Genomic DNA, 14,474 nt, shown 5'->3' with positions numbered 1-14,474 from the left:
TGATCAGCTAAGGCCTCCTCTCTTTCAGCGTCAGTGCTCTTTATCAGTTCAGAGTCCGATATGACTCCTCTCGAGTTATTCAGAGAACAATGTGCAGCTACTGAAACTTAGTGTTCTCCCATCATTTCTAGTTTTCTGATTTTGTTGCTTGGGTCTTTGTCCTCCACTTCAATTAGTACATCTCCAGAATTTATGTTTTTTGCTTTGTAGTTGCTTCCAATGCAGTCTTGGATTGCTCTGCCTATTGGGAAAGGCGACGTCTAGGATTTTTGTAGGCGTCGCGGATGTAACGACAAAAAACTCTGTGAAACCATTCCGTTTCGCAAGGAACTCTTTCAATTATTCAGTGCAGCCCCTTTTTCAGGGTCGATCGTTTTTGTGAAGGGGGGGGGGGGGGATTTTGAGTTCATGAAAGCAAAGATATATTCAGCAGCTATGCTGGCCACCCACCAGGAAGCCCAACAAGGTAACGTATTACAGAGGTTAGCCAGACACAACCGCTATAACCTGACAGTCCTGACCAAGTGAGGTCATTCCCACAGGGTTAACCCTTGCCACCAGGAAAGTGGGAAGAAGAAGAGAAGAGGAAAGTAAAGATTGAAAGCAAGAAAGAAAGAGCAAGATAGGAGAAGGGGACAGGAAAAGGTGACTGCCGATTTCCTCCAGGTGGGTCAGTCTGGCAGTGCCGTCTATGTGAACCAGAGGCCAAAGAGCTGCGTTGCCTCCGCCTTAAAGGTCCGAACACGTGGCATCAGCTCAACTCCCCAGCATCCCTCTGCCCAGACATGGCTAAGTCGTGCACAGCTACACACATGAGGGTGCAACCCTCGCATGCTCGGGCACGTGCTGTTGCAACACACTAAACGCCTTCTTACGCAGACGCCCCTGCAGGGGATATTGAAAAATAAGTGTTGGAGGAAGCTTTCTCTGATACTATTGGCATCATTGTATCTTTGGTAGAGCAAATTCACCTAATTGGTCAAATGAAAAAAAAAGAAAATGTGGCATATGAGGCTACATGACTATATACAATCGAAAGCTGCGATAACGACATCCCACAACTACGAAATCCTCGTGACAACAAAATATTCTTATAATAAAACTGCGCTTAGCAGCTTCACAACACAACCACTATTTTGTAATGATCGCGAGTGCTTTTTTGGCCTATATCTGTATATCGAATTTTCACTATATCAAACTATATTCTGATCCCCTGTCGAATTCGATATACAGTGCAGTCCACTTATAACGATATCGAGAAAGATGAAAAATATGATCGTTATAACCGATGATCGCTATATCTGGTCTGCAGTTATTAAAAAAAATTTAAAAAAAAACATGGAACATACCTTTGCAGCTCCGAACTCGAATTCGCTACTTGCTCTAAAGAATAGATGATGTAGAAAGTAGGCCGTGAAAAACAAAGTTTATTTCTAGCGCCAATGACCGTGTCAAGGGTTAGGCGCACCAAAATAGTCCGAAATCTGCACTTGCTTTTGCGGCAGCTTCAGCTTCACAACCGCGGTGTGCATGGATTCCAGCTGCTGCGCGAACACTGGCGGCAATGCTTTAGCATGCATAAAATCAATTAAGGAGTCGATCGACGACAGTGCACTTTGCGTTGACATCGTGGTCGGGGTCAAGGAGCCACTGTCAATCTCGTTGTCACTGTCGCTGCTGCTGTCGCCACCGTCGCACAACTTTGCCGTTTGTCGAGACAACACATCTTCGGCGATCGCCTTGAAGCCGCATCGAGAGTCCTGCAAAATATCCATCTCTGTGTCAAACGGCACAGCTTTGCGCTTTGTCGGCACCATCTTCAAACTGGGTTGAACCGTTGGTTGCACGCTGCTTTGGTGGTGTCAGCCTGCTATCGCGAGAGAGAGAGATGCGGGACGGGCGCCACCGCGCTGCTTTGCTTGTCGCTTTTTTTTTTCTTTCTCTCTCTTTCGGAGCGACTGTGGCCGACGCGCATGAAGCAGCTAGTGCCATCTTGTGCGTGCTGCGCCTACTCAGCTATTCTCCGGTGCGCGGGCGGGGCGAACGCGCTGCGTGGTAATGGCGGCAGATACGAACTTACGGAGGTAAACATCGCCTCGTCTCGACATCATTCGTTTCAGGGAACTAAGCAACGCAAATGTTACGATTATTTGGCACGGAAAACGCCGTCCAGACTGCAAAATCTTGATTGTTACATCCAATATGCGGTGAATAACCTATCGTTATAAATGGTTTTTTTCCCCATAGACCTAATGCATAAAATGACACTCTCATGTCAACCCATCATTATAACCGATAAATCGTTATATGTGGTATCGTTATAAGTGGACTGCACTGTATCCGGGTTCGACTGTACACAGTCTTTTGTTTCTTGCTTCATACGAGGCCATGAGAACCTTTTTGTCAATTTCATGTAGGTTTTCCAAAAGCCACCATGGTCTCCTGATTCGGGACTATCATGATACAGTTCCAATATTTTTGGAACCAGGCAATTAGGAACAGCAAATCATCCATTTTTAGTATGTTGTAAAACTTCGGTTCCTTCCCATATCCTTGCAACATAATGGCTAATCGCGACATTGCATCCACGCCCTTCATAGGAGCTCCCGGGCGATAAGCTACTGCAAAATCAAATTAGTGAAGTTCACCCACCCAACGAGCTATCTTTCCTTTCAATTCGGCCATCTTCAATATGTACATCGGTGCTTCATTGGCTGTGCATAGCTTGAACTTTGCACTTTCCAAATATGAACGGAAGTAGCAGACGGTTCCAGCTTCTTTTTCTGTTGTTGTATAGTTCAATTCAGTTTTGTTGAATGTGCAGCTGTAGAAAGTCAACTACACAAAGTTGTTGTTGGTTTGGTGGTCGTGATAGGTCTCTCCAATACAAGAGTGCTCCTGTGCCATAGTGAGATGCATCGGTATTCAATTCGAAGGGCAGCGCAAAGTCTGGTAAGCACAACAAAGGGTCATAAGAAATTATTCGGACCAGTTCTCGGTAGGCATCATCACATTCTTCTGCCCAACAAAAGGGAACATCCGTCTGAGTCAGCCTTGTCAGACAGCGTCTTTTGAGAGCATAATCTTGAATGAATGCTCTAAAATGGCCCGCCAAGCCTAGAAACATGCGAAGTGAGTGTACATCGTATGGCTTTATAGTTTTGCTAAGCGAGCTGCCGATTCTTCTTTTTTATTCTTCATTGTTCCGTCCAAAACTGTGCCAAGAAATATCACCTCAGTTTTGAAGAACTCACTTTTCTTGAAATTAACTTTTAGCTTAGCATCAGATAACACTGCCAGAATATGACCCAGGTGTTCTTTATCAACTTTTCACTTTTAGAGTATATGATAATGTCGTCCAGGTAGACATTGTAGAAGCGTCCAATGTAGGGATTCCAAACTGCGTTCATCATCTTTTGAAACCAACTAGGTGAGTTTTTCCATCCACAAGGAAGGCGATCATATTCATATATGCCAAATGAAGTCGTAAATGTGTTGTATTGCTTGGCGATTTCTTGCTGTGGCACCTCCCAGAAGCCCTTGCACAAGTCTATATGCGAAAAGCAAGTTCAGCCTCCAGTTTCATTGATGATAGTGTCAATCCTTGGCATTGGAAAAAGAATCAACAGGGTTTGGTTATTTACTGCTCTGTAATCCATACACAGCCACCAGCTGCCGTCTTGCTTTGAAGCCATGGTGATAGGTGAAGCAAAAAAGAGACACCGACGGGCGAATTACATTAGCATCTAACATCTTTTGTAGCTCTTTTTTTAGCCCCCCCCCCCCCCCCCCCCCCTTCTTTTCTCTCATCAAGTCGTATGGCTTTTTTTCTCACAACTGTTTTGTCAGACAGGTGATATGGAACTTCAAAATTTGTTGTCGCCGGCGGATATCCTCCCAAGCATACCAGTTCGGGGTAGAGTTGAGGAATTACACTGTCTTTCTTCAGCATTTGTAGGTGGTCTTCTTTTTGTCCTGACTGTTTGGTTAGCCTCTTGATCAACAGACACCGTATCATTCTGATAAATATTCAGCCTCAACAACTTTATGTCCAGACCAGACAGGAGAAAGTCGTACTCCACAGTGTCTAAAGCCAATGCAAGCACTCCTGTCTCTTTAGATTGATACTTTTTTCAGGCGTGCCCACTCACAATATTCTCTCTTGCTTCCATCATACCCACGCACAAAAACTGATCTCCCTCAGGATACATATTGTGAGTTTGCGTTACTTTTTTTAAGAATGGATACAGAAGCTCCGCTGCCCATAAGTGATGTTGTATGTTGTCCATTAACCTCAATTTCTCTATGTGACAAACTCACAGAAATCAAACAAACGGTCTCTTTTTTTGTCATAGGGTCAGACTGAGAACCCTCATTTATTAGTTGTTTTTTCCCATCTGTGCGAACTGCGCTCCTCAGGCAATGACTCTCTTTCTACGGCATGCAACGACCTATGGAGACCTCTCTCTTGGTAACCATTCCTTGGTAACCGTTCATGAAACTCTGTTTCTCGATGCTTCTGCCCATTGGAAATCCCAATGTTGCTTTGTTGTCCTCTCGATTCAATGGCAGGCAATCTCTTGAAGTGACTACATCAAGGCCTCCATAGTTTTTGGCGCTGTAGCTTGCAATTCCCGAGGTAGGCCATGTAGTATGAGCATTAGTATAACAAATTTTAGTCGAAGTTCCGACTCTGCAAGTTGAAGTAGTCGACGCTTTTCGAAGAAATACTCGAGCGTTGCTCCAGACCTGTAGCGATAAAATATAGCTTGTTCCCATCGCCCAAGCGGGCTGCCACGAAATGACGAGATGAAGCTCTCCTTCCACGTGCTCCACGCATCACGTTGATGTCCCGTGATACACAGCTCGTACTGTTTTCTTGCGATGCAATTTAGAAAATGGAGCACATGGCTCACTCTTCTTTCATGTGTCCCAGCCGTTTCGTCGACAGGCATATTCAAAGAACGCAATCCAAGCTTCTGGATTCCCCAACAAACCATCAAAGGGTTCAGATTCCACAACCTCTGTAGGAATGCTTTCTTTGAGACTCAGAGTCGAGACAAGAGTCTGAATAATTTCATTTTGCTAGGAAACTTGCTTTTGCTGAAGTTAAATCACCTGAAGCGTAATGGAGAGATCTGAATGGTAAGTTGGCTCCGATGCGACTGACTACTCTACTTGCAATAGCACAAGACGGTTGAAAAGGGAGACTTGAAGATTTATCTTCACGGACTCTTTTTTCTAAAAGTTCATCCAAAGAAATAGATGCCTTATGCACAACAATAGACACGAGCTCACCTGTCGCCACGTCGACGAGAAGATCGAGTGGTGGGTCTCTAGGGAGCGCGTACTTCGTGAAGACGAGGCTGTCTTTGGCTGGCTGAACAAGAAGGTTACCCACATCATGGATCGTATAAAGCCAACTGTGCCAAAATATGTAATAAAACTGCACTTAGCAGCTTCACAACACAGCCTCCATTTTGTTCAGCGCACGCAGTCGCCCGTAGGTGCCGACACGTCCGGTGCCAAGCACGAAAGTGATTGTATCTCGTATACCTAAAGGCAATCGATCAAGATTACGGCTGCTGCACGCAAATCTATGTCCGGTGCAGAATCCACACCCGAGGCCAGTCGGGTGGCACCAAAACCAGCATTCTTGAAGCAAGGGATGCATAGTATTCCCAGACGATCGCTCAATCACGGCCCGATGCGTGGCACTCCGTGCTGCGACTGCCATCTCTAGCCCCATAAAGAATTCCACGTCGGTGGGATGTGTATTTCCTCGTCGAGGTGCACATTAAGCACTGCACTAGGTGTGTAAAAACCGTCATGACACGTCGGTACCAACATGCATGCCACTTCAAATGGGCGATCAACAAAAAAGATGGCGGCCATGACATGTTCCCAACATACATGATTGCGTACGGCGCTTGGTTGTTTTTGTAAACAAAAGTGGTGGCACCAACGCAAGTGTAATGTGGCACTATTTTACACAATTTTAGTGCAAGGCAATCGCATTTGAGCACATTTAGGAGCCTGCTAGCCTTGCGCGAGTAGGTAATATGCGGGGTCACATTCCATCAAATTTCGTTGATGCAGGATCGTAGTACAGTGAAATTTCATTGTAGAGAGGTATGAAATGCATTGAATGCTATGAGCACTTTCTGGGGATACGATAATATTTTGTTGTGGCGACAATTTCGATGTTGCTGGATTTCGTTATCCCGAGTTTCGACTGGAATACTCTATCTGAATACATGGCAACATCACCGAAGTTTTGCCGCTACATGAGTGATTACAAAAGTTCAGTATAAAGTGTACTCTTGAATGGAAACGTGTAGCAAACCTAAATTGGTTGCAGAAGCATTTAATAAGTTTTTCACATCTGTTTTCATTACGAAAAATAAAAATTCTTTGGAACTAACCTGGAACTAATTTTGGCAGTGGTGGCAGCTCGTGGGAACACATACTAATCGAGGAATCCTGCTTGTTACAGCTTCCATACATTGCTGATGCAAGCCATCGTACATGCCTTTTGACCTGGTTCTGTACCCCGCGGGAAGCGCTGCAAAGAGTGCCACGCCGGAAGCCCCGATGCGCTGACCATCTCGCTTCACCGTTTCCACGAGCTTCGCCCAGCGCATGCACACCTAGCAAGCTTCGGGAGCCCATATAAGGGGGCGTTTTGATCCTTGGCGATCATTTGGCAGAGGTGGCAGCTCGCGGGAACACATACTAATCAAGGAATCCTGCTTGTTACAGGTTGGTGTTCAAATCATTTCTTACTATTGTGTTAAGAGTCAACTTACAACGTTGCTGCTGCTGCTGCCATAGTGTTGCCATAGTGTTGCCCTGTAGTCCTGTTGGCTCTTCGTTGTTAAGGTTTGCCTTGTTTTGTGCTCACTTCATTGTTTGTGTTCGCATTACCTGATGGTGCTGAATAGAGCTTAGTACAATTATGCCGCAGAAGTGTTTGACATGTTCGAAAAATCTCGAAAATGACGAACATTTAACTTGCAATCGATGCAGCAAAAAGTATCATATCGGTAAATGTTCTGGTGTCTACAAAAAGAATTTCGAAAAAAAATGAATAAGGATGAAGTTGGGACCTACATGATTGGGACCTTCACTTTACAAATACCCTAGCTGACAACAAAATAAAACGAGAACTTGGTTTAGTACACATAAATGTGCGCAGCATAAAGAAAAGTCAAGGCTTGGGAATGCGACACGTGCAAAAGAGAAAAAAAAATGATGACACTGATTCTGATAGCAGTGGCACGGAAACGCCCCCATGAAAGAAACTAACTGAGTCAGGGGGGCAGGGCTCTTTGGCTATGCTGATTGACGGCCTAAATAAGAAGCTAGTGGAAGTCTTGTGTACACTTGGAAACCTTGAAAAAAAGGTAGACAAGCAGTGCGCCACAACTGCGACTATTGAAAAGTCAACAGACTTTTTGGCAGCCAAGTTTGAAGAGCTCCTGAAAAAGGTCGACAATCAGCAGAGACAAATTGCTCAATTGCAGAAAACCACAGAAGTGGGAAAAAATTTTAAAAAGAAAGACAATCAGATCTCAAAGCTTAGAGAATGTGTTGAAAGTGCTGAGCAGTACTCAAGAAGGAAAAATGTCGAAATACACAGTGTTCCACACAGAGAAGGTCAGGATCTGTACCAGGTCTTGGTGGATCTTAGCGGCAAGCTTGATCCATTAAGCGTTATCAGAAGGGGCACTCCAAAGGGTGTAAACTGTTCTGTGCTGATAACGCGCTTGCCGTTCGTTACTGGAAAGTACCGGGCTCGCCGCGTTAAAGAAAGGAAACTCATCAAGGCAGGTGACGATTATTGTTGTGTGGCAGATGGGGCAAGCCAGAGGGTGTAACTTTGCCTAAGAGTGTATAGCTAAAGGGAAGCCGGATGTTGGCGTTGCTCCGCCTATCGGGCCAGCTCTCCTCTCTTGTTTACATTTCTCGCGAAACTACGCCACGCTGCGCGCAACCGGGCTGCTCGGACGCGCGCGCTGCGCAGCAATACTAAACGATCGTTAGCACGTTAGCATGATTACGCCAAAGAGGGCAAAATTTTCCGCGGATATTCCTTCGTCCGTTGCCATTGCCGTGGCGCGGTGGCGACGAGGAGCACGAGCCGCATGATGCCGGGGAGTTGCCAAATCCTAGCTTTGGAAAAGCCGTCGCGGTTCTGGACCTCCGCAGGTACGTCGCACCTCACAGCGACGCTGACAGCAGTGCGGCCTTCCAGGCTATTGAGAAACGTGTGCTGATTCTAGCGAGCGAAAGAAACGGCAAGTCACCGTTCTAGACTTTTTAAAGTTCTAAGCGCACTCTGTGGAAATGAATTGTCTATAGTAGTTGAAGCTGCACTTTTTTCATTCATTTTCGGAGCTTTCCTCACTGTTGCGTTTTCCCGGCTGTTACGTTTTTTTCCCTCGGTCCGGTGAAAAACGTATGAACGGGGTTCCACTGTATTCAAATCCCCTACCAGTATAAGCTGCTTCTCATTCATATATTTCTTCAACAGAGAGTTTAGCTCCTCTAGGAATAAATCTGTGTTCATGTTGGGAGGCCTGTATATCGCACATACGGTGTAGGTCACATCTACTTTACTTAGGGTGACAATAACTTCTGCATAATCAACAGCTACTTCGAGCCTATTAAAAACCCAGTTATCTTTCACAAATACAAGAACTCCTCCTCCTGTTTGATTTTCTCGGCATAAAGCAATCTGCAAGTAACCCCTGAGCATGTATCTACCTTGTTCACTTGCATTTAGATTAATCTCGGTAATCACAATTACATCGATGTTAAGGGGGGACACTGTTTTTCAAATAATGTGTATGATGTTTTCCATCAATATTCATGAAACTTTCCATTCTTGTTAAGACTTTTGTGCTGATTTCAAATATGCAATTATTTTTACAATAGGCCATTTAGTTCGCACTCCTGCCTCGCTCATCCCCTGAGCTTCCAGCATCAAGCGGAACTTACGCAGCCACAGCTTCAGATTTTAGCTGGAAGCGACATCACTGCTGCACAGAGGTGCAAGCACGCAACAAACGAAAATTCAGGAACCGGAAATGCTGGAAGCAGGACAACCGGGAACAGAAAACCCGGAAGTGGAATTGGCATGCATGACGAATCAGGGAACAGCGGCGCACATCAAAGGTTGTTGCTACTCATCAAAAGTGGCCGTGGATCGGGGATGGAGGGGCTTTAAGTCAGCTAGGCTTGAAGCGCGTAGGAGGCGGATATTTTGAAATGCCGATGGCGATAGGGTAACACAGATTGAGGGCTGTACTCAATTCTAATGGGCAGGCAATTTCTGGACCCGTCGGAAAAAGTGTGCATTAGATTAGAATAAATACGGTATCTTATTCCCACACATATCTATATACACACGCACACCTACAGAGTCGCTGATGAATTTTTCCCTCGAAAAATTTGGACTTGATCCATATTTCGAACTTACTTAATACATGCACCATCAGTGAGCTCCGTCATAGAGCTAATGCCCATTTGCGTGACACAATTTTCCAGTCGAATTTAGGCCCCAAAATTTGATTTTCAGACTAAATCACTTGTTTCGAGCCACCCTACCCAATCTTAGAGGTCGCCATGTTGGATATTCTACTGGCTTGGCCAAGCTTTGCTTCCAGTGGCCCGATTTAGAGCCTCCAAGATTGGGATGTACAAGCGTTATCCTCTGGTCTCGGAGGCCATGCCCGCTCTTCCTTCGCTGACAAAACGCTCAGGGAGACACTTCCTTTTTCTATTTTTTTTTTTTCCAGTCAGCGCTATCGTCGTAATCACTTGGTGTGGTTACTATTCTGCATGCAATGTGTCCACAGAGCAAGTGTGTCACGGAGACGTTGCATCTTTGCATGTGTGTGTGCGTGTGTGCGCAGCCTCGCATTTGTGTGCTCGGTGCTACCTCCTGTGCCTTTGAGAGAGCCAAGTGGTGCAAATAAATGTTGCTCCTTTCTTCCATCTCCATGGCGATCTCCGTTGGTGGGAACTGCCAACACGGTGACACTCTTGGTGATTGTATACAAAGAAGTCACTCTGGCACAAATCCAAGCAAATCTGATCACCTCCAAGCGTAATGTAAGGCAGGGCGTTACTAGAGATTTTTTAAAGCCGCTTTAAGCCTAATAAATTTTATTAAAGTGAAAGTCTTAGATGGCACATGGGATGAAAATTGGACCCTCCGGCGTTATGAAAATTTGCCCGTCTGGCGTTATGGCACCCAAATTCCATGACACCAAAATTGGGGGTCGAACCTTCGACCTTTGGTGGGAGTCAAACCCATGACTTTTGGTGTTAATTATGGCAAAACGAGTTAGGGCACAGTTCATTAATGTAAACTTACTTAAGACACTTGAACCAACTACCTTTGGTGGGAGTTCAACCTACAACCTTTGGTGTTAATTAAGGGACAGTTAATTAAGATGCAGTTAATTAGGGCACTTGCACCCATGACCTTTGGTGGGAGTCAAAACCACCTGGAAATATGAGCCAACCAGCCATATCTCCAAGTTGGATTCCAATTGACATTGTGTAGGTCGAGAGTCAAACCCTTGGTGTTAATTGAGGCAAAGTGAATTAAGGCACAGTCAATTAAGATAGAATTAATTAAGGCACTAAAACCCACGACTTTTGGTGGGAGAAAATAAATAGACAGTAAAAACGCATTACAATGAAAATGTCAAGTAATGTAATGAATGTATTCAGTTCAGTTCAGGCTTCCGTCCTCTTTAGCACATGCTTAAGTGGGTGTCAACTTTCTTTTTTTGGCTAAACAAGTTTTTTCGGACTGTTACATTTTCCAGACCACATTTCGGTCCCCATGAGGTACAGAAAATCGGTCGGCGACATTATAGTGTAACTGACAGCGATCTGGCCCGGACACCAACAGTTGCACTTCGCATGTGTCGAGTGAGCTGCTGAACAACGCTTCGCAATGTGGTGAACGCAGTTTAAAATATGGATCTGGGACGTCAAAGAGGTGCAAACAATGTCTAATGCATTTCTGTTGCATTTACTCCTAAATTGCCACTGAATCTTTCCCAACATGTACGGTATGAACGAGGTTGAACTGCCGCTAGTACTGCACTGAAGCATAATGCTGAGCCCACACTGCTGTTAAGGAACATGTGGAACAACAAAATAACCCAGAGGTTTTGATGGCACGCACCTTTCAGCTTGCAGCCTGACTCTCTGCACATTCTCCGCAAGGCACAGCTGCACGAGCTCAGCAGCGGGTAGCCCTGCAAGGCCACAACACCATTCCACAACTCGGCACATAGATGAACCATTGAACACCCAGTTTCGCCATGACCTCACTTACTGGCCAATTACAAACAAAGAAACTTCAATAACAACAAAGCACAAATTCTGATAGTACAGTGAAACCTCGTTAAACTGTAGATGGCTGGAGCTCAGAAAAAGGAACTACTAAACGGTAGTACTGCTTAACCAAAGTAGCACGAGATCATCCCCTTACCTGTAAAAAATGGAACTCCGAGAGAGTGCGATGAAAGGGCAAAAACATGCAGTATTTATTCACTTCGCATGACAAAAGTCTGCTATTTTCATTTGATGCCGCGGTGGCCTAGCAGCGATGACAGGCTTCAGACTTACTGAAGCTGGGAGCCAACTTTTCAGCCAGCCCGCTTCCTGGTTGGTGTTGCATATTCTCCGTGCACGGGTGTGGTAGCACCGCAGAAGTCGTGGGGCGCCTTTTTCGTTGCACGGTGCTGTTCTCGTAGTGACGACTGCATTCATAAAGCTGACGTACCACGCAGCTTCTGCCACTATCAGGCCTTAATCACCCGTGTTGTGGCTTTCCGTGTCGTCCTCATCACTATCGTTAGGTGACACTTTGGCAACAACAGAGGCAACGATGGCGAAAAGTCAAACTTCAACACTGACATCTGTTCACGGTCGCAGCAGCACTGCCCAGCAGCTTCTTTGCATTCCTAATGCCATACACTATAATCAACGGTAGATCCTTGTCGCGTACCAGCGCCGATTTTGTGACTTTGTGACAGAATGAACGATGTCCAATTTTTCTTCTACACTGAGCACTCGGTGTTTTTATCTGAGCTTCGGCATGATGCATGTCCTGGCTTACACGACACGACAACGCTCTGGCACGGCACCGAAATGATGTTGATGTTGATGTGGCTTCATACTTGAACGCACAGAGCGCTTGGAGGCCCTTGTTCTTATCTCTGAGGCTTGTTGTTCTGCCGGGCCGCCCGATGAGGATGACGCACCTCCGTGATTGCGTGACGAAAAGTGGAAACACCACGTGTTAACCAATACATACGCAATACGCTGGTATGGTTTATGCGCATACAAAACGCATTATTCAATGACCGCTGAGTCAGGGATTTGACTGGCTGAGTCGCGGATTTGAGTTGAATTTATCGACAACTCAAAGCAAAGGCAAGAGTTTGACATAATAGTTCTGCAGAAACCCGCAAGGTGGAGAGAAGTAATTAAGAAAGGGATAATGAGACATGCACCCAATCACAGCAATTGCCACAAAGGAAACCCACACGGATGTCTCATTTTCCATTTGTTAATTACTTCCCTCTACCTCGCGGGCTTCTGCAGAACTATTATGTCCAAGGTCACTTTATTTACGTTTTAAGGGGGGACATGGCGATTAGAGATATCATACTTATTTTTAGACCAAATTCAATTAAAATACATAGACTTGTTCAGTTTTTCAAGCTGATTTCAAAAGTGCAATTATTTTTTTTTAAAGGTCAAGTAATTATGGAGGTAAGTAAAAGTTCACTACTATTATTTGTGGAGACAATAGGTAAAAGAAATCTGGACAGAAAGCTATAATTAATGCATGTGTGGACAGCTGAATGTTTAAGGAGTGAAATGCTGCAAGCAGTGTTCAAATCCAACAATAATTAGCAATTTAGCAGTTCATCAAAGTCGATTGTTTACACCACGGCTACTAGGTCACAAGAATAAGAGGGAAAATAAATTATAGGAAAATGAAAAACAAGAATCTGCTTGCAGCACTTCAAGCTTTATGCATTTAGCTTTATAAACCAAACAAAATTACAGCTGTAGCTGTCCTAGATCTTGAGATACTGTTGCCACAAACAAGCAGGGTGAATAAAAAGCTCGTTTTGAGAAAATTGCAAAAAACACACAACTTCATATATTCAGGAACATCGTGAAATACCAGCCATAACAGGCTAGTATGCCCCTGGCAGATAGCTTGGGAACTGTTCCCTGTGTGGCGCTTTTTCAAGGCTCGATTCATGTTTTCGACAGATCCTCGCTTTCGAGCTGAAGCCTTCATTCGCCGCTGGTATTTCTCATTCATGCGGTCATTGCTTACTCTGCTGGGATTGAGGCTCAGCTCTTCGAGTATAGACGCCGACGCTCTGAAGTTGCCTGCATTAAAGTTCAGCACTGCCTCCGCCACAGCTGCCTCCACAGTGAAGAGAGAGGCATGGCGCTCCTTTAGTGCAAGAGACCAGATCATTGAGTGGAAGCTCGTTGCTGTTTTGGGTCTTTTCCCGTTGGCACCTTTCAAGCAGTTTTTTTATCACTCAAGCACTCGTATATGGGGAGTAAGGCCTGGCAAACATGAGGAGGCAAGTTGCGAGGATGTTTCGGTGCAAGCTCGCACCTGGCCTGTGCAGCCTTTTGACGGCTCCAGGAGTTGGGGCCTGTTGGGCAAAGTGTATGGTTTGCAACGGTGTCGTTGGAGGTGATGTGATGGTATGTAGCCATCACTGCCTTGTGCATGCCATCCACATCTCCTTTGTGCGTTTTCAGCGCCCACCCATAGTATGCGCTCAGCCTTGTGATAAGGTCCGCTGTCAGTCGACTCTTTCTGCCAAGGCTCTGAAAGCCCGTTGCTTTGTGCTTCGTTGCAAGGTTGCGCAAAGCTGTGCCCATGCACTTTTGCACATGATTTACGCAATCCTCCTTGTCAATCTTTATGTATCCATACACCTTTTTTCTCTTGCAAGGCAAGGTACGTGTGACTGTCCCCATCACTGAGCACAGTGGTGTAGCGAAGATTGTGCCGTTCGAGAGACCTCCTGAAAGAGCGGCCTCCACTTCCATTTCTCCTTCTGGCAGTGTTCTTCTGGCACTGTGACTGGTGACTGGCCTTCCAATCTTCGAAGGAAGGATTATCTTTTTTGGGGCCCCGCTCACATGCAGCGCAGAAATTGCTCAAGACAACACAGTCAATACCAAAACCAGTGAACAGTTCAATCATGGTGCTGACGCCGATGTGCGAGGAATGTCTGCGGGTCATCCATGATCCATCGTACGACACCGTGATGTTTCTGGGATTGCTAAGGCACAATTCAGTGTAAAGATCGCGAACTGACCGCGCACACTCACTTGTCAGGTTGCAGGCCGCGCGATCGGCTGCAGGTGCCAGCTTTCCATTGACATAGCTTTTCCAT

The 14,474-nt window shown here is 45.4% G+C and overlaps 1 protein-coding gene across 4 annotated transcripts in view; it reads right to left on the bottom strand.

The window, feature by feature from the left end:
* Window positions 1-14,474, bottom strand: part of Ube4B (Ubiquitination factor E4B) — a 438,127-nt gene that overhangs the window by 350,192 nt on the left and 73,461 nt on the right. For all 4 annotated transcript variants that reach the window (XM_055072695.2, XM_055072686.2, XM_055072679.2 and 1 more), the window contains one exon: window positions 11,210-11,282. In XM_055072695.2, the coding sequence (XP_054928670.2) occupies window positions 11,210-11,282 (73 nt within the window). The remainder of the gene's footprint in view (window positions 1-11,209; window positions 11,283-14,474) is intronic.

Source organism: Dermacentor andersoni, chromosome 3, assembly GCF_023375885.2.
Source record: "Dermacentor andersoni chromosome 3, qqDerAnde1_hic_scaffold, whole genome shotgun sequence".
Classification (NCBI taxonomy): domain Eukaryota; kingdom Metazoa; phylum Arthropoda; class Arachnida; order Ixodida; family Ixodidae; genus Dermacentor; species Dermacentor andersoni.
The sequence above is the reverse complement of the archived record's forward strand: the minus strand, read 5'-3'. Positions and strand labels throughout refer to the sequence as shown.